We start from the raw sequence: 26,983 nt of genomic DNA, 5'->3' as shown, positions 1-26,983 counted from the left end.
TAGTGTCATCTTAATTAGCTCAAAACCCTCAAAAAGATGAAGTTTCAAATAACCAAGAAATCATAGAGTTGTTTTTAAAAAAAATTATAAATATAGTAGAACCATCCTACAAAAGTGAATAATAATACTGATATACTAGCCAAGCATGCTTAACTACTCCTTCACACTTAAACTCAATATCGTCCTTAATGTTCAAAATCGGAAAATCTGATTTCTGACATAATAGCATATAAAACTCAAAAAATGTGCAAATCGGTAAGGAATTAGGAAAAACATCCTAATCAAAAATTATTCGCCTTTGTCTTTTATATAATGTGTCAAAAGGGCACAGTGTTTCGATAAATGGTCTGACAATTATGACCTCCAGACTGGCGGACACGCATTCTGAAAAAGTTCTGGAAAAATACCAAAACTCAAATATCTAGGCCTATCGCTCCAAATTAACATGCTCCAAATTCATATTTTCGTTTTGGAAAAGAAAGGTGAGTCTGTCCTTTTTAAAATTTGGGGTTAAACACTCAAATCGAACTTAAAACGACGTCTCGAGAGTTGTTTTGGTAACAAGTGCGCAATCAGAATTTTTCTGAAGAAAATAGTTTCGTCTAAAATTTCATTATAGATATAGGAATTTATAAAAACTTAAGATGGGAATGCAAAATATGATATGCAAACTATATAAAAAAAAAAAGGGTACAGATACAAACCCAATGAGTTTCCTCGCATGTACCATTTGGTTTAACATCGCCAACCCAACGTTATTGTTATCATCCATACACCAACAATCTGAGAATTCAGGGATCCTCCCAAATAAATAATTGCATATCCAATAACAGCTTCACACAAAGATTAGTGTAGTAGAGTACTAGTGACACTATTTTTTATGGAAGTTACTTTCACATTTAGTCTTTTCAACACTCAAAAGAACATAGAATGTGGAAACTTCAATAGGTTCCTTTCGGTAAACCTGCACAGTTTTAGGATCAAACACATCTAGTGGTGGATGTTTAGAAGCAAAATAGTATGTAATATAGTTATGGAAAGTATTAGACAAACCTGCAACAATCTCGGGATTATTTACCTCATGTGTCTCGTGGTCTTCTATCAAACTTTTTGAAAGTCATTATGCTTCAACTGAAATCTCATCATCATTACAACCATTGGCAAGCTCAATTGGGTCTTCCACATATTAATCAATTCGGTTTCATTCTCAATCATCATCCCTTCAACTACCTCTTCATTGGAATCGGAATCAGAATCATCTCCCAGAAAATCTAATTCATTGGTGCAAATCCTAAAATCTTCGTTCGAGTACGTTACACCGTTTATAACAATGGTAATGTCATATCCAGTCTCCTCCTTTTGGATAGGCGAATAGTCGTCATCATGGACCAGATTTGGAATAAATTTATCATTGTTACTAGGACTTTCGAAAGGTTTCTCATCTTCATAATCATTATTAAGCAAACATTCTGAAAAACGGGGGTACAACAACCACACCCAATATTTCACTTAGTAATCTGTATGGACTAACTCCAATATAATTCTGAGAGTACCAACTAATAAAACGAGATCAATCAAGAAATATATCAAAGAGTTATATCTTTGTTTCTTAATGTAATCAGAAAATCAAACAGATAGAAATTTGTGAGCCTGATTAATATAAGAAACAACTTGGACGGGATCAAAAACCAATATCCAAGTGTCAATCAATTTAATCAACAACCAAAGGTTGGATTCACAATGGATTGAACTTACGCACAACCTGTGATATTTCAATTATATAAACAAATATAATGCGCACAGACAACCGAAATTTTGTTAACGAAGAAACCGCAAATGCAGAAAAACCCCGGGACCTAGTCCAGATTTGAACACCACACTGTATTAAGCCGCTACAGACACTAGCCTACTACCAAGTTAACTTCGGACTGGAATGTAGTTGAGCGCTAACCAATCTCACACTGATCAAGGTACAGTTGCATTCCTTACGCCTCTTGAACCACGCCGGATTCTGCGAACTTGATCCCTTAGCTGATCTCACCCACAACTAAGATTTGCTAACACCCAAAGTCGAAGACTTGATAAAAAAATTTGTCTCATACAGAAAAGTCCATTGAATAGATAAATCTGTCTCCCACAGATGTACCTATGAGTTTTGTTCCGTCTTTTGATAAATCAAGGTGAACAGGAACCAATTGATAAACCGGACTTATATACCCGAAGAACAGCCTAGTATTATCAATTACCTTACAATAATCTTAATCGATTAACGAAACAAGATATTGTGGAATCACAAACGATGAGAGGAAGATGTTTGTGACTACTTTTCAATCTTGCCTATCGGAGAATAAATCTCGACCAAATCTTAAAGAAGATAGTACTCAATCACGATAAAAAAAAACAGCAAGATCAGAACACGCAACTAAAGAGAAAATAGTTGGGTCTGGCTTCACAATCCCAATGAAGTCTTCAAGTCGTTAACCTACATGGTTTCGTGAAAAACCTAAGGTTAAAGGAGAATCAACTCTAGTCGCAACTACTATCACACAGGAGGTGTGGGGATTAGGTTTCCCATTTGCTAAAGTTCTCCTTTATATAGTCTTCAAATCAGGGTTTACAATCAATGTTACCTTGGTAACAAAGCATTCAATATTCAGCGTTAGATGAAAACCTGATTAGATTCAATCTAATATCTTTCAAATGTTAGATCGAACTTAGCTTGTTATACACAAATGAAATGTACCATCATTTAGATAAAGGTAACCGTACCTAAACGTGTACACTTAGTTGGTTGAACAATGGTTAGCCATATGAGCACTTTCCTATCAACCTTATTCATCTTTATCATAACTAGTTCAAATGACTCAAATGAAACTAGTTAGAGAGTTGTTCAATTGTTTATATTCTCATAGAAGTATATAAGACACAATTGAAGCAAAATCGATTTTGATTCATTCGAATCATTTCATGAACATTATAGCCACGGTTTACAAAAGATTGCATTCCTTATATATAAATGTATTAGTTCATGAACAAACCGATTTTAGAACATAACCTACTTAAGTATGCAAACGGGTACGCATACCTAAGTAGCCGGACTGAGTTTGGTTATGCCAGTACGCGTACGGGTACGCATACCATTTTACACTTCCAAACTTCAGCAGAAATTCACAAAACTTGAACTTCCGCTAGTACGCGTACAGGTGCGCATACTTAGTTCCCGGACTTCCAACAACCAACCAGTACGCTTACGGATACGCATACCATGGTTCCCGGTTTTGGACTTTACACAAATGTGAATACATACTATGTTTATATCCAATCATGGTTACATGTTCTAAAACCTCATTTCAATCATTGAAACATTCTTGGAAGGCGACAATAGCTGTCTCACACAAACTATTAGCCTCAAAGCAATTTTCAAGTGATCGAATGATCAATACGAAACATTCCGAGTCTACATCAAATGACTGTCTCACGCTAATCATGTAAGATGTTACAAGGCGATTTTCACATGATCATCTTTCGACTTTCTTCAAGAATAAAAGATGAACTTGGTTAAAGAGAAAGCTTACCAACACATATTTCGAGAAATAGATAAGCGAGATAAACTCGGCTCGAAATACCAAATGTGTATAATTGAAGTCTATATAGCAGTATGACTTTTTGTCTCAAATAGGAGATAGAGTAGATATATTTTTGAGTGATAGATGAGTTCAAGTCTCCACATACCTTTTGTTGATGAAGTTCCACAAGTTCCCTTGAGTAGTTATTCGTCTTCATTCGATGAACGTCGTGAAGTCTAAAGCTCAACTACACTTACTATCTTAATCCGATACGTAGCTATAAGTAGACTAGAAATAAAGACTTATAGTTTTGACAACTAAACTCGACAAACAAGCTTGAGATAACAACGCTTGTGAGTTCGACCGAGCAGTTCTCTAACAATCTCCCCCTTTGTCAATTTTAGTGAAAAACTATCAATATATATAGATTACAAAATAAATAAACTTTGTAGCTTCTCATCCAAATTCTTGATCTCCTTGGTTCTTCAACATTACTCGAAATATTCGTCACTTCCAATTACTCCAATGATTATAAATGTGTTCAACTCAGAATCATAGTTGTTGAAGATCCGTGGCTATAACAATGAGAAAACAATAGCTTACACAACATTAAAGTTCAATTGTATTACAACTTTGACAACAATACTATGGTGATATGTATCACTCCCCCTTAGTCAATACTTCATCTCACATGAAAACCACTCCCCCTTTTTTCAATATAAATTGGCAAAGGTACGAAAACTAGTGAGATCCTAATGAAATTTCCATAGAGATACTTCATGACCAAAAGAGAACCACATATCAACTTTGTTTAGATGCAATCATATATCCGAAGCTAAATGCATTCATCGAGGAGTTTATAAAGATACAAGATAACCCCTATAATATTCCACATCCGCACTCCCCACAAATATATGGCAATTAAGCACAAGTTCAAATAAGAACTCTCCCTCATAAAATGTCATTCCAGAAAGAACAACGAGAGCGACCTTACTTTCATAAGAAAAGAAGGATTTCTTTGGAAATTAACAAATCACATGAAATGTGAATTTATATACAAAATACTCAATTACATTAACCACAAGAGAACGAATGATTAATTTAATCAGAAATGCTCAACATAAGAAAACTTACGGAGCCGCATAGTATTTACACAAAGATGTGGATCATGAAAACCAATACTGCGGAATATTCAAAGATTCATTCTATTTTTCATCGATATTTGCATAGAGACATATAATATACTTCATCTTCGTAAACAAAAGTTCATCATATCTTTCATCAATATTTGAATAATGATATAATAGGCTTAACTTTTGTTGTCAAAAGTTCATTCAATCTTTTATCAATATTTGCATAATGACATATGAAAGACTTAACTTTCGACCATGTATGAGACAATCATAGTTCACGGACGCAAACACACATATCCGATAACAAGATGCAATATATAAAACCATAAAGATTAATACTGCAAAATCATCTTCCAAATAAACTTTTAGAATTTAAATAAATAAACCTAAAAACATTGCAAGATGAAAATCGTTGGAAATAGCTATGCGTACTCACAATAATGGTTATTCCAAACCCTAGTTATCCTTCTTAAAACTGTCATGTCCCAGTTATGGGCTAACCATCTGGATGGGTGCCTTTATAACTAATCATTAACTGTGTCCGTAATTATTATTATTACTTTACCGTTATTAGTTGAGACGTGTGCTTCGCACACTGGCCAGGTGAATACTACCCTTATAATCTCTTTGTGTTTGTGAGAGAGGGGGTAATGAATTACTGAGTTATCAATCTAATCTTCTTCTTCGAGCTCTCTCTCTCTTCCTTTTCTTCTTCTGTCAAACCCTAACTTCACTTCTTATCCTTCTTCTCATTATCCTGTCATCCCTATTCTTGTGCTAAGAGTCGTTTATGCATAACCATTGTAGTAGTAATCACTACAAGTGGTATCAGAGCACTCGATTCTGAGTGACCTAAACCATGGTGAGTAAAGCTGAATTTGAAGCTTTAGCAAAGCAGTTAACATCGGTTCTGCAAGCTAATGAGAACTTAGCTAAGGAAGTGTTGGAAATTAAATCTAAGAAAGATTCACCTTCACCGTTGTTGATGTCTACTATGATGGAGCTGTTCAGAACAGAATCGAAGAAGTTAATGGAAGAATTTCGAGACCAAACTGCTAGATTTGGTGATGGAATACTCGAAACTCCCGTAATTCATAATCGTACTGATCGATTCAATGGTGGTAATTTTGCATCTGGTGAGAGTTGTAATTTTGCTCATACTCATAAGCTTAAAGTTGATATTCCTAAATTTGATGGGGTTAATCCTAGATCGTGGGTTAGAAAATGATCTAAATACTTCCATCTGCATCCAATGAATGATGAGAAAAAGGTACATGTTGCTTTAATGTATTTAGAAGGGAGAGCTGATGTATGGTTCCAAGATTATAATGTGGGCAAAGAGTATATTTTTTGGGGTGTATTCATTAAGGATCTATGTTCACGCTTTCAAGAGCTTGGACATGATGATATAGTAGGGGAATTTAACAAATTGAGTCAGGTGGGAACTGTATTAGAATATCAAGAGGTTTTTGAGCAGTTGAAAGCATTGATGTTAGCTAAGAACAGACACCTTACTGAAGATTACTTCACTTCCAGTTTTATCAGTGGACTAAATGAAGAGTTAAGGATTGTTGTTCAAATGTTTTCACCAGTCACACTAGAGAAGGCTATTTACTTAGCCAGAATGCAGGAAGTCCTCATTGATAGCACAGCTAAGAAGCTCAGAACTAACAGATTTGTAGGATCAGAATCTCGCAGCAATAATGCCTTAGAGAAATTATTAACAACACAACACGACAGTGTCGCAGAACAACTTCAGAAACGACATCAACCAAATCATGAGAAAAGTGTGACGAACCTGCGAAAATAAGGAAGTTTTGCGAGATTGATATTTATAAGGTTGCGATAATGTCGCAAGTCATATCCAAAAATAAAGGACAGATTAACTGTCATCCACTACGTAATTCCCTATAAATAGCCGTTCAGTTGTAAAGGAAAGAGAGAGATCTTTTTTGAGTGAGAAGCAAGTAAATAGGAGAGAGAAAATTTAGAGCAGTGGTTATTCTTGATTCCTTTATCTCTTCTTATAATATTTTTCAAAGATTCATCAATAAAATTAGGATTGTTAATCCAAAAATGAGTTGAATGTTAATGAAATCTTGTGAGGGGTGTAGTGTAGGATTTCCTGCAACTACATAATGGCGCTAGAAACAGGGAAGGGGGTTGAAGATTGAAGATTGTTCTAGAAAAACTTGAAGATTAATATTGTGATTTATTAGAATTGAAAGTAATTGGTAAAAAAAACTTACATAATCTCTTACAATTTGTTAGTATTGAAAGAATGGCTAGAAGAAGAAATGTATCGGAACAACCGACAACTGCTAGAAGAAGAAGTAAAAGACTTGCTTGAAGGGAGAGAAGTGAAATGGGAGAATCTACTAGAAGGAGAAATATTGGAGAAAATAAAGTTCAACCGCCAATTCAGCAAACACCGGTACAAAATGGAACAACAGATTATGATAGAGTGAGTGTACACACTTGGCGATCAAATTCAGTAGAAGAAGAGCAGCAAACCAGGAACCATAGACAGGTAGAGAGAAATCAAGAAGTATATGAAGGAATAATTCATGGAGATGAGGAAATTGGAGCGTTAGAAATGTTGAGACGAAGAATACATGAAGAAAGAAGAGCTGAGACAGAAGAACGTGCAAATATAACAAGGCAAAATCATGAATTGAGGATGGAAAATATGAAACTACAGAGTAGAAGATCGAGAAGTACTACAAGATCATATTCAAGATCGACTAGAAGAGAGATGAGTCGAAACTCACCCACAGTTAATGCTGGAAATAATATTCGAGAAGAAATACCAAACCCTAATGAAGAACATCGCGAAGATAGAGAATGGACTGATGATCGTTACGTTCCAAAAAATGAAACTTTTGATGATAGGCAAAATAATAGAAATCAAGAGAATGGACAATGTCAGGGACGAAATAATCAAGATGGCGAAGGGAATCGAGAGGAAGGAAGGAGAATTTTACATGAGAAAGAAACTCAAAGAAATCAACAAACGATTGAAGAAGAAATTGAAAGACACTATGCTGAACAAGCACGTTTAACTTGCGAACGTGAAATATTGAGAGCGGAATTGGAAGAACAAGAGCTTCAGGAGGCAATTCGCCAGAACAATCATGACAATCGAGAAATAAGGCGTACGCAAAACCGGAATAACGGTAATCTCAATGAAGAGTATGATAGAGTACAGAGGAGGGCTGAAAGACAGCGAATGGAATTGATAAGAAATGAAAAAAATATGGAGGGGAAAATGAGAGACATCATCATATACGAATTCAAGATAGAGATGAGGAAGAGAATCGCAGGAGAAGACGAGATGAGGATGATGAAGAAGAAATGCAAAATTTCGCGAGAGAAGAAAGACATGAACGCAGAAGAAGGGAGGCGAAATTAAACAGACCAATGGATCAAAATTAAGGCGTAAATGAACAAATCTTAAAAGAATTGGAAGAAATGAGAGGAATGCTAAATAATAGAGGAGAAGTAGGCAGAAGACAATTAGATGAAGCTATAGAAGAAGCTGCGAAAACTCCATTTACAAGAGAAGTACAACTAGGAGGAATACCTCTGAAATGCAATTTGCCCGCATTAACCAACATTTTTGATGGAACAACTTGTGAAATTCAACACATTAAAGCCTACGTGAGGTGCATGTTGCAGTGGGAAAATCATGATGTCGTATTGTGCAAGTATTTTGCATCCAGTCTAACAGGAGAGGCGTTAAAATGGTTCGAATGTCTACCAAAAAATACAATAACATATTTCAATCACTTGCAGACCACATTCTTGGGGGCATATATAAGTAACAATTCTTCGCGACTTGGTATTGAAGATGTGTTTGGATTAAAACAAAGGATTGGCGAAAGTTTGAAGCACATAACTAAAAGGTGGAGAACTATGTGTAGTGAAATGGCTGGCCGTGTGGATGAGAGATATCTTATCTTATCATTTATCAATGCTATGTTCGCAACCAATCTATTGTATATCCAAATTTTCAGAGTCAAGAACACCATCACAATGACCGAACTGCGAGAACTTCAGGAAGAGTATATTGCTCTAGAGGAAAGGAAAAATGAAATGGAATCATACCCAGTTGCGAACACCAATTCACAAGCAGCGAATGCAAGCTTATTACCTAAACTAATAGACACAGTAGCGATCACTTCGCAAGTACAACAAGAAAAGGTTACGGGCAACAATCAACAGAAATTGGTGGCTATGGGAAGCCGAGATAAAGAGGAGTATGAAAGAGAAAGAAATTTCTACAATCTTGGTGGAAAAAATAAGATTCAAAGACTTGATCAGCCGCAAGAAACTTATGGAGGTCAAAGAAAAAATTATAATAGAGGACAAGGAGGTCACAAGGTAGTATGGGAAGAAATCAAGATGCCACCTCTGAATGCAAGTGTAGAGAAAATATGGGAAGCTATAATTTTGATGGCGAATATACCAACACCATGGAACATGGGAACGGAACCACCTCAAAGCCGCAGAAGTGATGAGTTCTGTTCTTATCATCATTTTCACGGACATAAAGAGAATTATTCTGAGAATGATAGATCAAGGAAAACTAAACCACTTTCTGGTAGAACACCCACAATCTCAACCATTACTACCACGACCACCAGAGCATCACAGAGTAAACACGGTGAAAGAGAAGGAAACATTCTTCGTAGAAGTTGGTGCAAAAGCAAAGAATCTATTATGTCACTCTATCATACATTCATACAAGACAATTGAATATTTTCATGACAATGTTTTGAGTAGAGTGTTCGCAAGAGACAATGATGGAAGAGAAATTATGAATATTGCGAAAATCTCGGCGCTAGAGGAATGACAGAAACAGACTATTTCTTTTACCGCAGAAGAAGTCCCTGAAGATGGAGAAGTACATGACAATCCATTAGTGGTAAAATTAGAAATTAATCCAAAACCGAAAGAAGATGAAGATGATGAAGTTGAAGACTCATGGGCAATTAATAGGATTCTAATCGATACCGGAAGCTCTGTGAACATCTTATTCTATCATACTTATAAAACCATGGGAGGGAGAGATGATGATCTTATACCATCAACATATAAGATATATGGTTTTAATGGTACTTCCAACAAGCCTAAAGGGGAGGTTACTATGCGAATTCCATTGAAGGGAATATCTTCTGAAATCCTGTTCTGTGTTGTTGACGTAAAGTCACCCTACAATGCATTAATTGGTCGACCTTGGCTACATGGGATTCTAGGTGTAGCTTCAACTTTCCACCAGTGCATCAAATTCCCTCACCCCAGCAGTGTAGGAATCATAAAGGGAGATTGGGTTAAAGGAAAGAAATGTTACGAAACTGAGGTAGCATCCTGGGAAGGAAGAGCGAACAAGAAGGAAAGTTGGCGACGCAAAATCAAAGAGACACAAAGAAGTGAGAGATTGATGGTGGATACAATCGAACGAAGAGAAGAAGAAATGTTGTGAAACTAATGCTAGCTCAGAATAAGAAATGGTGAACATACCACTACCAAGGAAGCAGTAGCAGAAAATAACAAAGAAGCAGAGAATGGAAAAGGTAATAAAAATAATAAGTGTATGAATGATTGATTTGTTGCGACACTCTCGCAACAAATAAAATTCTCAAAAATACATTTTACTGAATGATGAAAATGAGATTGAGAAGTGCAAATACGATATGATGATGTGCGATAATCTCGCAGAGATAATGAATTCTACAAAAGACAATCAGAGAACAATGACAAAAGAGAAAGGGGCGAACCTTTATGGCGTACACCCTAGTTCGCGAATACAATTTCGCAAGAGGCAAACGTAAGACCTAAAGTACGTCATATAAGGGGGTACCTATTGCATGTCTCAGGGAAAGGCTACACCGCCACCGGAACCTGAGCCATGGAGATTTGGGGTCAATAAAGCCCATCCGGGAGAGGCACCTTGGATTCTCAGCTTAAGCATATGACTTAGGTTGGGCGACTAAGGTAATAAGGACTCTCCCAAGGAGTGCAGAATCTGACCAAGGCGCCGAGGTACACGGTTGAGTCAAGAGTGCCAGGGGCGTCTGGAGCGTACCTTGCCATTCTTGACAAGTCTTGGTTTATACTGCACTCGGCCCGAAGAAAACCCCACTTAGGGTGCAGTCTCGTAACCATAAGCCCTATAGGTAAAAGGGATAAGAGGCTGCGAAAACAACTGGTCTTTTTGTTAAGACCGGATGGGAGGAGCCAACCTTGTATGGTATAGGTACGCCTCCTTGAAGGGGCAACCAGGGGGAGATAAGGGCGACACCCTCCATTAGGGAGCTGATAAGTGTCTTAAGACGCAAATGTCATGAGTCTTTTTACTCGCAAGAGTATTAAGGCTTGTCATATTTGTGCGACAATTATGAAGAGGCAATAATACTAAAGAAAAAGATAAGACGAGATCAATGGGTTTTCGCATGAAAGTACGAAGACGTCCTGCGATTTCGTCGCAAGACGGCAATGTCATGGGGCTTTATTTTCGCAAGAATATTTAGGCCTGTCATATTGTCGCAACAAATGCGAAGAGGCAATAATACAAAAGAAAAAGTTAAGACAAGATCAATGGGTTTTTGCATGAAAATGCAAGGATGTCCTGCGATTTTGTCGCAATGACAAGAGGTGGCATAATAAGACCTTTAACTAGGAAGGAAAAATAAGACCATACAGGAATGATATTTTGAAAAGAATCAAAATTCACTTCGCATATGATTGCGAAATTATACATAAACAAATGCGAAGTTGAGGCACAAAATAAGAAAAATCTGCAAAATCTCTCATTTGGATACAAATAACAGAGGCAAGTATGGGAATGAATGAAATTAGAAAATGTTATTTGTCTCCACATGATAGATTTACGAAAAAATTCAAAAATTAATGATTATGTTGATTAACCGTATTGCAAGGAAGAATTGTTTTAATGAATGCATGTCGAAATGAAAGAAACCCATATATTAAGGAATATGGGGAACCAAAAGAATTCGCAAATATACAAAAAGAAGTAATAAATGTACAAGTATTACAGAAGATCAAATAAAGAAACAAAGACTACTTCTTAGTTGATAATTCATCATCTTCATTAGACTTGTTCTCTTCTTCGTCTGCATCAGAACCTTTATCTCCATCAGAACCTTCATCACCATCAGATTCTTCATCATCAGCTTCGCTACCAGAGATAGTCAGACTAGGAATGTTCTTTGGGATCTCCTCCAAGAGACAAGGATAATCAGAGTGAGGAATACTATGGTCATCACAAACCATTTGAATAGTTTGATTGCGAAAATGCAGAGCGTCGTTCTTAAAGTTCGCAACAGTGATCTTGGTTTGATTCTTTAATCTAGAATATTTGTAGTTGCGAGAAGAAAGATTCTTTGCAAGTTCCTCTTTTTCAGCTTCAAGTTCCTCAACTCTTTGGCGATATCTACTTTCAGTTCCTGCGAAGCATATAGCAATTAATCAGTAACTTGATAAAAACTCGTGAAAAACCAAAGATTAATAAAGGAAAACAGTTAATTACCTTCTCTCTTAGAAACCATATCTCTAATCAAGGTTGTATGCTCAACTTGGAGACTAACATTTACACCTAAATCTTTTCTGGCGTTATCCAAGATTGTCGCGGCCCAAGCGAACTCATCATCACTATTTATGATAAGACGAGAACGAACTTGGTTTTTTCTATCGCTAAGCACAACATTTTGACGATTGTCTTCATCTCGTTCAAGTTTAACCTCAAGAAGAGTCTCTTGGAATTTCGCCAAAGCCTTAACACCTTGATCAGAGATACGATCTTTATCATCTATAAGTTTGCTAATCTTGGTTCTTAATTCATTGATCTTCTCTTTATAATTGAGATAACAAGGTTTAAATTGGTTGGCTAAACCTAAACTAGATCTATGATCAATCTTTAATAGGCGAAATTTGGATTTAAGTTCATTCAAAGGCAGAGATGAAATTTTATCATTAGAGAAACTATTAAAAGATTTATTAAGACGTTCAAGAAGAGTATCATTATCTAGGGCATCGGGAAATGAACGAAGAAGAATGGCTTGATCAGAAAGACCATAAATGTCTGCAAAAAGGATTAATCAAATAAGATAAGACAATAGGATGAATGAATGAAAGGAAAGGAGAAAAATTGCATACTATAGAGATGATCATTAGCTTTTTGAAGAGTAGAAATTTTTTTCCTTTGCGAAGAAGTGTCGGTTTCCAGTTGTTTGTTCTTCTCGCGAAGACCTTTAACTTCAGCTTCTAATTATTCGTTCTTCTCACGAAGACCTTTAGCTTCAGTTTCCAGTTCTTCATTCTTCGTACGAAATTGAAGATTCTTCTTTTCAAGAATTTCGCGTCTCCTCTCCAAATCTGAGGCAACAGCGAAAGAAGCTTTTCCAGCCTGCGAAGAAAATACAAAAAATAATTAAAATAAAAAGAAATTTTGAGTCACAATAATGAAGAAATAAAAAGACGAAAGCATACCAAACTATTGAGGGAATTTAGGAAGCTAGGAGTCACTGATCTGGAGACTCCACGAAGAGAACTATCACCATCCAACAAAGGAGTATCGCAGATAGTTGCGAGATCTTTGCATATACTGGCGAGGCAATTATCTCCCATACCTTGCCAGGAATCAGAGAAGATACTAGATAATTGTGCCATAGAGGATTCAGGTGGAGAATCTTTATTCGCAGCAGAGTCGTCATCATCATCTTTGTTGTCTTCATCATCTTCAGAACTATCAAGGAAATGAACATCTGAAGGAGGAGGAGAATTCCCTCTCTTTCTTTTCTTTGAAGAGGATGCAGATGATTTTCCTTTGCGAAGAATATTTTTATCCTTATCACCAGTCGTCGCAGCCTTGGTGGGTTCTTCTACTTCAGCAATAACCTTCGCACACAAATGAAGATAAGAAACAGAGGCAACAATATATTGTTTAAAATCATGAAAGAATATTTCTTACCTCATCTGTGTATGAGCGAAGAGCTAGCAAGGTATTGGCTTTCCCAGTCCTGCGTTAGCTATCTTTCAGTTTCTGGATCTGTAGAATGTCGCAAGAATCAGCGAACAAAAGAGTAAAGATAAATAAAGAAACATAAAGTATGCGAAATTGGAAGAAATATACCTGTTTCACCTTATCAGGCCAAGAGAATACCCAGGGTCGATAAGCGATGAGATTCGCAGAAATAACATTAGAACCAGCAATATAGAGTCCTTTCAGCATCAAGGGGAAGACGCACCATTTATCATCTTTGGATTGGCGAGGGGTTTTATTTATTCCAGAATGCAATCAATGTCATGCATGAGCATTTTATCTTCAGCAATAACATCCTTCCTTTTCAAGCGAATACCCCAGCGAGTATTCTCTTTCTTCATGGATATTAATTTATAATTTTCGAAGAAATTCGCTACTGTATACTTCTCAGCGACTATCTCTAGATCTACGAATTTAGGATCCCTAAGTTCTTTGGAATAAAGAGATCCTTTATTAGCACCACGGTTAGCGAACTCCATCATCATACGGATGCAATCCCCACTCAATTGGAAGATAACTCGCGAAAATCCCGAGTGAGCGAGAATCTCATAGAACAGAGAAATATCTGGGTCATAAAGAGGAATGGGGAGACCTGCGAGAATTTTAACCAGTGAAACTATGATTGATTGATCATCACAATGTTGATCAGAGAAAAGTTTGATAGAAAGAATTGATTTGGCACTTTCACTGTAGGATCGTATTCTCGCAAAAATTGTGTCTCAGTGAAATTATCAATGGAATTGCACAATAGCGTCGCAGAACAGTTTCAGAAAACAACGTCAGCAAATATCATGGGAAAGATGTGATAGTCTTGCGAAAATTAGAGAGCTTGCGAAGTTAACATTTATAAGGTTGCGAGAATATCGCGAACCATATCCGAAAATAAAGGACAGATTAGCTGTCATCCACTATGTATTTTCTTATAAATAGTCATTCGAGTTGTAAAGGAGGGAGAGATCTTTTTTGAGTGAGAGATAAGTAAATAGGAGAGAGAAAGTTGAGAGCAGAGATCATTCTTGATTTCTTTATTTTCCTTGTAAGAATATTCAGAAATTAATCAATAAAATTAAGAGTGTAAACCTAAAAATAGGCTGATCAATGATAAAATCATACGAGGGGTGTATTGTAAGATTTCCTGCAACTACATAATGGCGCTAGAAACAGGGACGATTGAAGATTGAAGATTGAAGACTATTCTAGAAAAAATCGAAGATTAACATTGAGATTTGTGAAAATTTAAAGTAGTTGATTAAGAATTTTTCATAATTTCTTGAAACACTGTTAGCATTGAAGAAATGGCTAGAAGAAGAAATACATCCGAACAACCAACTACTATTAGAAGAAGCAAAAGAATTGCTGGAATAGAAAGAAGTGAAATGGGAGAATCTACTAGAAGGAGAAATAATAGATAAAATATAATTCAATCACCCATTCAACAAACACTAGTTCAAGAGAGAAATACAGATTATGACAGAGTGAGCGTACACACTTGGCGATCAAATTCAGCAGAAGAAATAGAAGAAGAACAACAAAATATAAATTACAGACAGGAAGAGAAAAATCAAGAAGCAGATGAAGGAATAATTCATGGAGATGAAGAAATTGGAGCGTTAGAAACATTGAGACGAAGAATACATGAGGAAAGAAGAGCTGAGACGGAAGAGCGTGCAGATTTAACATGACAAAATCACGAATTAAGGATGGAGAATATCATATTGCAGAATAGAATATCGAGAAGTATTACAAAATCATATTCCAGATCAACTAGAAGAGAAATGAGGCAAAATTCACCTACAATCAATGTTGGAAACAATATTCAGGAAGAAATGTCAAATCCTAATGAAGAATATCGCGAAAATAGAGAAAGAATTGATGATCGTTACATTCCACAAAATGAAACTTTTGATGATAGGAAAATTAGAGGAAATCAAGAGAACGGGCAAATTCAGAGACAAAGTAACCAAGATGGCGAAGGAAATCAAGAGGAGGGAAGAAGAATTTTACATGTGAGAGAAAATCAAAGAAATCAACAGACAATTGAAGAAGAAATTGAAAGACATAATGCTGAACAAGCACGTTTAATCTGCGAACGTGAAAAGTTGAGAGCGGAAATGGAATAGCAAGAGCTTCAGGAGACAATTCGCCAGAACAATCATGACAACCGATAAAGAAGGCGTATAAAAAACTGGAATAATGATAAAGTGAAGAGAATGGCTGAAAGACAGCGAATTGAGTTGATAAGAAATGAACAAAATTATGGAGGGGAAAATGAACGACATCATCACTTGCGAATTCAAGATAGGGATGAGGAAGAGAATCGCAGAAGAAGACGAGATGAGGATAATGAAGAAGAGATACAAAATTTCGCAAGAGAAGATAAATGTGAACGCAGAAGAAGAGAAGCAAAATTAAAGAGACCAATGGGTCAAGATTCAGGAGTAAATCAACAAATCTTGAAAGAATTAGAAGAAATGAGAGGAATGCTAAATAACAGAAGAGAAGTAGGTAGAAGACAATTGGATGAAGCAATAGAAGAAGCTGCGAAAACTCCATTTACCAAAGAAGTACAATTAGGAGGAATACCACCGAAATGCAATTTGCCCGCATTAACCAGCATTTTCGATGGAACAACTTGTGCAATTCAACACATTAAAGCTTATGTGAGGTCCATGTTACAATGGGAAAATCATGATGCGGTATTGTGTAAATATTTCGCATCCAGCTTAACAGGAGAGGCGTTAAAATGGTTTGAAGGTATACCAAAGAACACAATAACCTCCTTCAATCATTTGCAGACCACATTCTTGGGAGCATATATAAGTAATAATTCCTCACGACCTGGTATAGAAAACAAAGGATTGGTAAAAGTTTGAAACACTTGACTAAAAGATGGAGAACCATGTGTAGGGAAATGGATGGCCGTGTAGATGAGAGATATCTCATATTATCATTTATCAATTCTATGTTTGCAACAAACCTGTTGTATGTCCAAATTTTCAGAGTCAAGAATACTATTACAATGACTGAATTGCGAGAACTTCAAGAAGAATACATTGATTTGGAGGAAAGACAAAATGAAATGGAATCATATCCAGTTGCGAATACCAGCTCACAAGCAGCGATGCAAGCTTATTACCCAAGCTACTAAATACAGTGGCGAATACTTCGCAAGTACAACAAGAAAAGGTGACAGGTAACAATCAGCAGAAGTTGGTAGCTATGGGAAGTCAAGATCAAGAAGAGTATGAAAGAAAAAGAAATTTCTACAGTCGTGGAGGAAATAACAAGATTCAAAGACTCGATCAACCGCAAGAAACTTATGGAGGTCAAAGACCAAACTTTAATAGAGGACAAGGAGGTCATAAGGTAGTATGGGAAGAAATCAAGATGCCACCTCTAAATGCAAGTGTGGAGAAGATATGGGAAGTTATAATCTTGATGGAAAATGGGAACGGAACCACCTCCAAATCACAGAAGTCATGAATTTTGTTCTTATCATCATTTTCATGGGCATACCACAAACGATTGCAGAAATATAAAGAGGATTATTTTGAGAATGATAGATCAAGGGAAATTAAACGACTTTCTGGTAGGGAATCCACAACCTCAACCATTACCACCACCACCAGAACATCACAAAATGAATACAATGAAAAAGAAAGAAACATTCTTCATAGAAGTGGGTGCAAAAGCAAAAAATCTATTCTGTCACTCTATCGTACATTCATATAAGACAATTGAAGACTTTCATGATAATGTTTTAAGTCGAGTGTTCGCAAGAGATAATAATGGAAAATAAATTATGAATATTGCGAAAATTTCGCAACTAGAAGAATGGCAGAAACAGAAAATTTCTTTTACCGCAGAAGAAGTTCCCGAAGGAGAAGAGATGCATGACAATCCATTGGTAATAAAATTAGAGATTAATCCAAAACCAAAAGAAGATGAGGATGATGAAGCTGAAGATTCATGGGCAATCAATAGAATCCTAGTCGATACTTGAAGCTCTGTGAACATCTTATTTTATCATACTTATAAAACCATGGGTGGAAGAGATGATGATCTTATACCATCAACATATAAGATATATGGTTTTAGTGGTACTGCAAACAAGCCTAAAGGGGAGGTTACTATGCAAATTCCATTGAAGGGAATATCTTCAGAAATCTCATTCTGTGTTGTTGATGTAGAATCACCCTACAATGCATTAATTGGTCGACCTTGGCTACATTCAACTTTCCATCAATGCATCAAATTCCCTCACCCCAATGGTGTAGGAATCATAAAGGGAGATTGGGTTGAAGGAAAGAAATGTTACAAAACTGAGATAGAATCTTGCGAAGGAAGAGCAAATAAGAAGGAAAACTGGCGACATAAAGTCAAGGATGTACAAAGAAGTGAGAAGTTGATGGTGGATACAATCGAAAAGAAAGGAGAAGAGATGTTACAAAATCAATGCTAGCTCAGGGTAAAAAGGATGAATATACCATTACCAAGGAAGCAGTAGCAGAAAATCATAAAGAAGCAGAGGAGGGCAAAAGTAATAAAAACAAGAAATGTATGAATGATTAAGTTGTTGCGATAATCTCGCAATAAGTAAAATTCTCAAAAGTACATTTGATTGAACAACAAAATTGAGATTGTGAAATTCAGATACAATATTATAAATTGCGAGACTCCCGCAGAGATAATGAATTTTACAGAAAAGAATCAGAAAAGAATGACAAAAGAGAAAGAGGCGAACCTTTATGGCGTACACCCTAGTTCGCGAATAAAATTTCGCAAGAGGCAAATGTAAGACCTAAAGTATGTCATATTAGGGGGTACCTATTACATGACTCAGGGAAAGGCTACACCACCACCGGAACCTGAGTCATGGAGATTTGGGGTCAATAAAGCCCATCCAGGAGAGGCACCTTGGATTCTCAACTTAAGCATATGACTTAGGTTGGGCGAATAAGGTAATAAGAACTCTCCCAAGGAGTGCATATCTGATCAATGCGCCGAGGTACACGGTTGAGTCAAGAGTGTCGAGGGCGTTTGAAGCGTCCTTGCCATTCTTGACAAGTCTTGGCTTATACTGCACTCGGCCCGAAGAAAACCCCACTTAGGGTGCAGTCTCGTAACCATAATCCCTATAGGTAAAAGGGATAAGAGGCTGCGAAAACAACTGGTTGTTGTTAAGACTTGATGGGAGGATCTAACCTTGTATGGTAGAAGTACGCCTCCTTGAAGGGGCAACCAGGGGGAAGATAAGGGCGGCACCCTCCATTAGGGAGATGATAAGTGTCTTAAGACGCAAATGTCATGAGGCTTATTATTCGCAAGGATAATTAAGGCTTGTCATATTTGTGCAACATTCCTGAAGAGGCAATAATACAAAAGAAAAAGATGAGATCAATGGGTTTTCGCATGAAAGTGCGAAGACGTCCTGCGATTTCATCGCAAGACGGCAATGTCATGGGGCTTTATTTTCGCAAGAATATTTAGGCTTGTCATATTGTCGCAATATTCCTGAAGAGGCCATAATACAGAAGAAAAAGTTAAGGCAAAATCAATGGGTTATTGCATGAAAGTGCAAGGACGTCCTGCGATTTTGTCGCAATGACAAGAGGTGGCATAATAATACCTTTAATTAGGAAGGCAAAATAAGACCACATGGGAATGAGATTTTGAAAAGAAACAAAATTCACTTCGCAAGAGCTTGCAAAATTGTACAATAAGAATAAGTTTATGAAATCTCTCATTTGGATTCTAATAACAGAGGCAAGTATGGGAATGTATGAAATTAGAAAATGCTATTTGTCTCCATATGAGAGGTTTACTCAAAAATTCAAGAATTAATGATTATATTGATTAACTGTATTGCAAATAATAATTGTTTTAATTTACGCAGGACAAAATGAAAGAAACACAAATATACAGAAAGAAGAAATAAATATACAAGTGCTACAAAGAATCAAAGAAGAAATAAAGACTATTTCTTGGTTAATCCTTCATTATCTTCATCAGACTTATTTCCTTCTTCATCTGCGTCAGAATCCTCATCACCATCAGAACTTCCATCACTATCAGATTCTTCATCGTCATCTTCACTATCAGAGATAATCAAATTGGGAGTATTCTGTGGGATTTCCTCTAAAAGACAAGGGTAATCAGAATGTGGGATATTATGATCATCACAAACCATCTGGATGGTTTGATTGCGAAAATGTGTAGCATCATTCTTAAAATTTTCAATGGTGATTTTGATTTGATTCTTCAATCTAGAATACTTGTCGTTGCGAGAAGAAATATTCTTTGCGAGTTCCTCCTTTTCAGCTTCAAGTTCTTGAATCTTTTCACGATATTTATTTTCAGAATCTGCGAAAAAAAGACAACCAATTATTAATTTGATGAAAATCTATAAGAAACAAAAGATTAGTAAAGAAGAGCAATTAGCAACCTTCTCTGTCAGAAATCATGTCTCTAATCAAGGCTGTATGTTCAACTTAGAGACTAACATTTACACCTAAATCTTTTCTAGCATCATCTAAAATTTTCGCAGCCCAGACAAATTCTTCCTCACTACTTATGAGAAGACGAGAACGAATTTGATTTTCCCTTTCGCAGAGTTCAATATTCTTGCGGTTAGCTTCATCTCGCTCAAGTTGAACTTCAAGGAGAGCCTCTTGGAATTTCGCCAGAGCCTTGGCACCTTGATCAGAGATACGATCTTTATCATCTATGAGACCGCTAATCTTGGTTCTCAACTCATTGGTTTTCTGTTTGGAATCAATAAGGAGACGTTTAAATCTGTTAGCTAAGCCTAAACTGGATCTATGATCAATTTCTAAGATGCGAAATTGTGATCTAAGTTCATTTAGAGAAAGAGATGAAATTTTATCATTAGAAAAGCTATTTAAGGAATTGTTAAGACGTTCAAGAAGGGTATCATTATCCAAGGCATTAGGAAATGAACGAAGAAGGGTAGCTTCATCAGAAAGACCATAAATGTCTGCAAAAAGGATCATTTAAATAAGATAAAACAATAAGATGAATGAATAAAGAGAAAAGAGAAAAGTAATATACCATAAAGATGATTATTAGATTGTTGAAGACTAAAAATTTTGTTCTTATAAGAGGAAGAATCAATTTATAATTGTCTAATCTTCTCGCGAAGACCTTTAACTTCAACTTCCAATTCTTCATTCCTTTTGCGAAATTGAAGATTTTTCTTTTCAAGAATTTCGCGTCTTCTCTCTAGATCTGAGGCAACCGCAAAAGAAGCTTTTCCAGCCTGCGAAAAGAAATAAAAAATATTAATATAGAAATAGATTTTGAGTTATAACAATGAAGAAGTAAAAAGATGAAAGTATACCAAACTATTGAGAGAATGCAAGAAGTCGGGAGTCACTGATCTAGAAACTCCGCGAAGAGAGCTATCACCATCTAGTAAAGGGACATCACAAAGGGTAGTGAGAGCTTTGTAGGTATTTGTGAACTGGCTATCTCCCATTCCTTGTAGAGAATCAGAAAAGATGCCAGAAAGCTTAGCTATAGAAGATTCGGGTGGAGAATTTTCAGTTCCAGCGAGATCATCATTATCCTCATCATCCTTGTCACTTTCAGAATTCTCGTTAGGAAGAACATTTTAAGGAGAATAAGAACGCACTTTTCTTTTCTTTGGAGGAGGACCAGTTGATTTTTCTCTGCGAAGAGCACCTTTACCTTTACCGCCAATCTTCGCAGCATCAGCAGATTCTTCTACTTCAGCAATAATCTTCACATACAGATAGAAGTAAGAAATGGGAGCATGGGAATGACAGTACTATTTAAAGTCAGAAGAGAAAATTTCTTACCTCATCTGTATATGAGCGAAGAGCTAACAGAGTACTAGATTTCCCATTCCTGTTATAACTATCTTTTAGTTTTTGGATCTGCGGAATATCGCAAGAGTTAGCGAATATAATAGTAAAAATCAATAAAGAAGTATAAAATGAGTTAAATGGGATAAGTATACCTCCTTCTCCTTTTCGGGCCAGGAGAAAACCTAAGGTTGATATGCTGCGAGATTCGCAGGAAGAACGTTTGATCCAGCAATGTAAGGACCCTTTAGCATTAAAGGAAACACGCACCATTTGTCATCTTTGGATTAGCGAGGAGTTTTGTTTTTACCAGAATTCCAGTCAATATCTTGCATAAGAATTTTGGATTCATCAATGTTATCTTTTCTTCTTAATCGAATACCCCAGCGAGTATTCTCTTTCTTCATGGAGATAAGTTCGTAATTTTCAAAGAAATTCGCCACTGTATACTTCTCAGCAACTATTTCTAGGTCTGCGAATTTTGGATCCCTAAGTTCACTGGAGTAAAGAGATCCTCTACCAGCACCATGATTAGCGAACTCTAGCATTAGACGGATGCAATCCCCACTTAGTTGGAAAATGGCTCGCAAAAATCCCGGATGAGCGAGAATTTCATAAAATAAAGGAATGTCTGGGTTATAAAGAGGAAGAGGGAGACCTGCGAGAATTTGACCTAGAGAAATTATGATTGATTGATCATCACAATTTTGATTGGAGAAAAGCTTGACATAAAGAATTGATTTGGCATTCACATCAGGAATGGGGGAGAGTGTAAGACCTTTATTAGCAAGATCTTTTTGGAAATCTTGAAGATTCTTCTCATATCTATGACCACTTGGAGCCATGATTGAATAAAGGGTATGGGAATGTATGGAAAGTAAAAGAATTGAAGGAATAAAAAATTACAGCAGCAGAATTTGTAGAAGAATGACAGAGTTGCAGAGATGAGAGAATAAAAATAGAAGAGAAAGTAAAAAGAAAAGTGGAAAGAGGGAGGGAGAAGAGTATATAAAGAAAATTTACTTCTCGAAGAAATAAACACCATTAAGACGAAGAGACGTGAGCGGTTGAAAAGTAGCGGTTACAGAAGACTTGTCAAGAAATAAGTGGAAGAGGGAGAGTACGTGTGATAAATGTGGAATATGAAAAGATAAGGAGTTGCGACATTTCTCAAATCATTCTCTACTTTTCAGAGAATATTTGAGAAGAGGCAAGATGTAGGATCAGATTCTCGCAACAATTGTGTCTCAGTGAAATTATCAATGGAATTGCACAATAGCGTCGCAGAACAGTTTCAGAAAACAACGTCAGCAAATATCATGGGAAAGATGTGATAGTCTTGCGAAAATTAGAGAGCTTGTGAAGTTAACATTTATAAGGTTGCAAGAATATCGCGAACCATATCCGAAAATAAAAGACAGATTAGTTGTCATCCACTATGTATTTCCTTATAAATAGTCATTCGAGTTGTAAAGGAGGGAGAGATCTTTTTTGAGTGAGAGATAAGTAAATAGGAGAGAGAAAGTTGAGAGCAGAGATCATTCTTGATTTCTTTATTTTCCTTGTAAGAATAATCAGAAATTAATCAATAAAATTAAGAGTGTAAACCTAAAAATAGGCTGATCAATGATAAAATCATACGAGGGGTGTATTGTAGGATTTCCTGCAACTACATTCACCAGGAATGGTAGAAAGTGTGAAACCTTTCTCGACAAGATCTTTTTGAACTTCCTTTAAGGTTTTCTCATGTTTTTGACCACTGGGAGGCATATCTGAATATAGAGTATGGGAATGGACGAAGAATTAAGAAGATTGAAGAAGGAAGATAGAAGAAAAATTACAGCAGAGGAATTTACGGAGAAAATGATGAAGTTGCAGAGAAGATGAAAAAGAGAGTAAAAAAGAAGAAAAGGGAGAGTAAGAAGAGTATATATAGAGGAGATTTTCGAGAAGATAAACACAATTAATGCGAAAATACGTGAGCGGTTGAAAAGCAGCGGTTACAGAAGACGTGTCAAGAAACAGATAGAAGAAAGGATACGTATGATAAATGCAGAATATGAAGTGATGGATAGCTGCGGCATTTCTCACATCGTTCTCTACTTCGAAAATAAGATATGAGAAGAGGCAAGATGTAGGATCAGAATCTCGCAGCAATAATGCCTTAACGAAATTATTAACAACACAACACGACAGTGTCGCAGAACAACTTCAGAAACGACATCAACCAAATCATGAGAAAAGTGTGACGGTCCTGCGAAAATAAGGAAGTTTTGCGAGATTAATATTTATAAGGTTGCGATAATGTCGCAAGTCATATCCGAAAATAAAGGACAGATTAGCTGTCATCCACTATGTAATTCCCTATAAATAGTCGTTCAGTTGTAAAGGAAAGAGAGAGATATTTTTTGAGTGAGAAGCAAGTAAATAGGAGAGAGAAAATTTAGAGCAGTGGTTATTCTTGATTCCTTTATCTTTTCTTGTAAGATTGTTCAAAGATTCATCAATAAAATTAGGATTGTTAATCCAAAATGAGTTGAATGTTAATGAAATCTTGTGAGAAGTGTAGTGTAGGATTTCCTGCAACTACAAGATTACCTCCATTATTCATTCCTCAGGGCCATAGAAATTTGGTCACTAGCCCAAAGTCTACTTCACCATCACCAAGAGGGAATGTCTCCACCAGCCCAAGACTGCCTCCAGTTAGAAGACTTACTTATGCTGAAATGAAGGCTATGAAGGACAAGGGGTTATGCTACAACTGTGATGAAGAATTCAAGACTAGTCATAAATGCATCAAGCAACAGCTATTTATGTTGGTAGCTGAGGAGGAGAAGCCAGTTTTCTCTGAAGAAGATTCACCTTCCAACTCTCCAGTAATACAAGAAGTGACTGATGAGGAAGTAGAAATCTCAGTTCATGCTTTGTCAGGTAACATATCCCAAAGTACAATTAAAATTCATGGCAAAACTCAAAATAAGCATCATATCACTATTTTGGTAGATAGTGGCAGCACACATAGCTTTATAGATCCTAAAATAGCCAAACTAAGTGGGTGTTTTATTGAGCAAACAGCTTCCTTTCAAGTAGCTGTTGCTGATGGAAACAAGTTAGTTAGTTCATCTAAGTGTCCAAACTTCCAATGGGAAATGCAAGGCAATAAGTTTCAATTTGATATGAAGGTATTAGCTCTTGGAGGCTGTCACATGGTACTTGGAGTAGATTGGATGAAAGGAATAAATCCTCTGCAGTTTGACTTCAAGAAGTTAACAATTTCTTTCCACGGGAATGGGAAGAATATGGTATTACATGGCATTACTGAATCTACTGGTATATCACTAATGACAGGAGAGGAGTGTGACAAGTATATGAAGAAACACAAGCATGGGATGGGCATTTGTTTTCCATCACTGGTGAAGAGAAACAAACCATAACCCCTCCTGACCTCCAACCACTCTTGAACTCTTTTCAGTCCATATTTAAAGAACCCACTACTCTTCCTCCCACTAGGAATCATGATCACCATATTCCATTACAACCCCTATCAACTCCACCAAATCAGAGACCCTATAGAATCCATTACATTCAAAAAGATGTAGTAGAAAAATTGGTGCATGAAATGTTAACTATTAGGGTTATTAGGCCAATCCATAGTCCATTTTCATCTCCAATACTACTTGTTAAGTAAAAAGATGGGAGTTGGAGATTTTGTGTTGATTATAGAAGGTTAAATGAAATCACAGTCAAGAATAAGTATCCAATACCTGTCATTGATGAGCTTCTAGATGAGCTAAAGGGAGCTAAGGTATTTACTAAAATATACTTGAAAGCTGGCTATCATCAGATAAGGGTTTTTCCAGCTGACATCCACAAGACATCCCTCAAGACACATCAGGGACATTATGAGTTCTTGGTAATGCCATTTGGGCTTACAAATGCTCCAACAAGCTTCGAAGCTCTAATGAATGATATTTTCCAGCCTTATTTGAGAAAATTTATACTGGTATTCCTTGATGACATACTCATATACATCCCAGACATGGAAACCCATATCCAACACCTAACTACAACCTTGGAGTTGCTTAAAGAGCATTTTCTCTTTGATAAGCTTAGCAAGTGCTCTTTTGGTCAATATTTATGGAGATGGTATTGCTGCTGATCCTGAGAAAGTTGCTTGTATGGTGAATTAGCCAATCCCAGCTACATTAAGAGATCTCAGGGGGTTCTTGAGACTCACTGGATACTACAGAAAGTTTGTTAAGGGTTATGGTCTTATCTGCAAACCCCTAACTGAGCTACTTAAGAAGAACAAGTTCCAATGGAATAATGAAGCTCAAACAATATTCAACTACTGAAGGAGGTTGTTACTACTACTCCTGTTTTAGCACTCCCAGACTTCAATAAACCTTTTGAAGTAGAAACTGATGCTTGTGATGTTGGGGTTGGATCTGCATTAATGCAAGAAAAGAGGCCAATAGCCTTTTTCAGCAAAGGTATGGGCTCTAGATTCTTAGCCTTATCCACTTATGAAAAATAAATGATGGATGTTGTACTAGCAGTAACTAAATGGAGAACTTACTTATTGGGCAACAAGTTCACTATATACACTAATCATCAAAGTATCAAGCATTTCATGGACCAGAGGATTCATTCAATGCTGCAACAGAAGTGGCTTGCTAAACTTGTGGATTATAATTATGAACTGAAGTATAGGAATGGAGATGATAACTTAGTAGCAGATGCTTTGTCTAGAGTTGAATGGGATGAAGAGGCAACTTGTCAAGCAATTACTCACATCCTTCCTTCATGGATACAAGAGGTTCAAGACAGTTATAGCAATGATTCCCTGGCTCAGAAGTTAATTCCTGAATTAGCAGTCACTAACAAGGAAGTGGATGGATTCTCTTACCAACAAGGTGTTCTAAGATATAAGCAGAGATTGTATGTTGTCCAGAGTGGAGATATCAGAAAAATAATTATAGCTGTTATTCACTCTTCTCCAGTTGGGGGTCATTCAGGAGGGCAAACAACTTATCAAAAGGCTAAACTATACTTTCACTGGAAGGGAGTGAAGAAGCACATATTAACCTATGTCAAGGAGTGTGATGTCTGCCAACAACATAAGGGTTTTAATACACCTATAGCTGGATTGCTACAACCCTTACCAATTCCAAACCAAGCTTGGGACCACATTTGTATGGACTTCATCACAGGGCTTCCAAAATCTGAGGGGAGAGAAGTGATTCTAGTGGTGGTGGATAGGCTTACCAAATATAGCCATTTCATTGCTCTAAGCCATCCTTACACAGCAGCTTCAGTTGCTAAAAGCTTCATAAATACAGTTTTTAAACTGCATGGCATGCCAAAGTCCAT

General features: G+C 36.5%; 1 protein-coding gene across 1 annotated transcript; it reads left to right on the top strand.

Moving 5' to 3' along the window:
• The first annotated feature begins 5,951 nt into the window (after positions 1-5,951).
• LOC113279076 lies at positions 5,952-26,147 on the top strand. The gene is made up of 4 exons (XM_026527788.1): positions 5,952-6,377; positions 24,229-24,974; positions 25,334-25,613; positions 25,968-26,147. Exons 1-4 carry the CDS (start codon positions 5,952-5,954, stop codon positions 26,145-26,147), a joined length of 1,632 nt encoding a protein of 543 aa, XP_026383573.1.
• The last annotated feature ends 836 nt before the right edge of the window (positions 26,148-26,983 follow it).

The sequence above is a fragment of the Papaver somniferum genome, chromosome 5 (assembly GCF_003573695.1).
Source record: "Papaver somniferum cultivar HN1 chromosome 5, ASM357369v1, whole genome shotgun sequence".
In the NCBI taxonomy this organism is placed as follows: Eukaryota; Viridiplantae; Streptophyta; class Magnoliopsida; order Ranunculales; family Papaveraceae; genus Papaver; species Papaver somniferum.
This window is presented reverse-complemented; position numbering and strand designations above follow the sequence as displayed.

Excerpts from the sequence above, each read along its gene's own strand:
- LOC113279076 (XM_026527788.1), top strand. The coding sequence starts at position 5,952 with ATGAATGATGAGAAAAAGGTACATGTTGCTTTAATGTATTTAGAAGGG. Across the intron at positions 6,378-24,228 it reads AGCTCAGAACTAACAGATTT|GGCCATAGAAATTTGGTCAC; the intron begins GTAGGATCAGAA and ends TTCATTCCTCAG. Across the intron at positions 25,614-25,967 it reads ATTTGAGAAAATTTATACTG|GAGGTTGTTACTACTACTCC; the intron begins GTATTCCTTGAT and ends CAACTACTGAAG.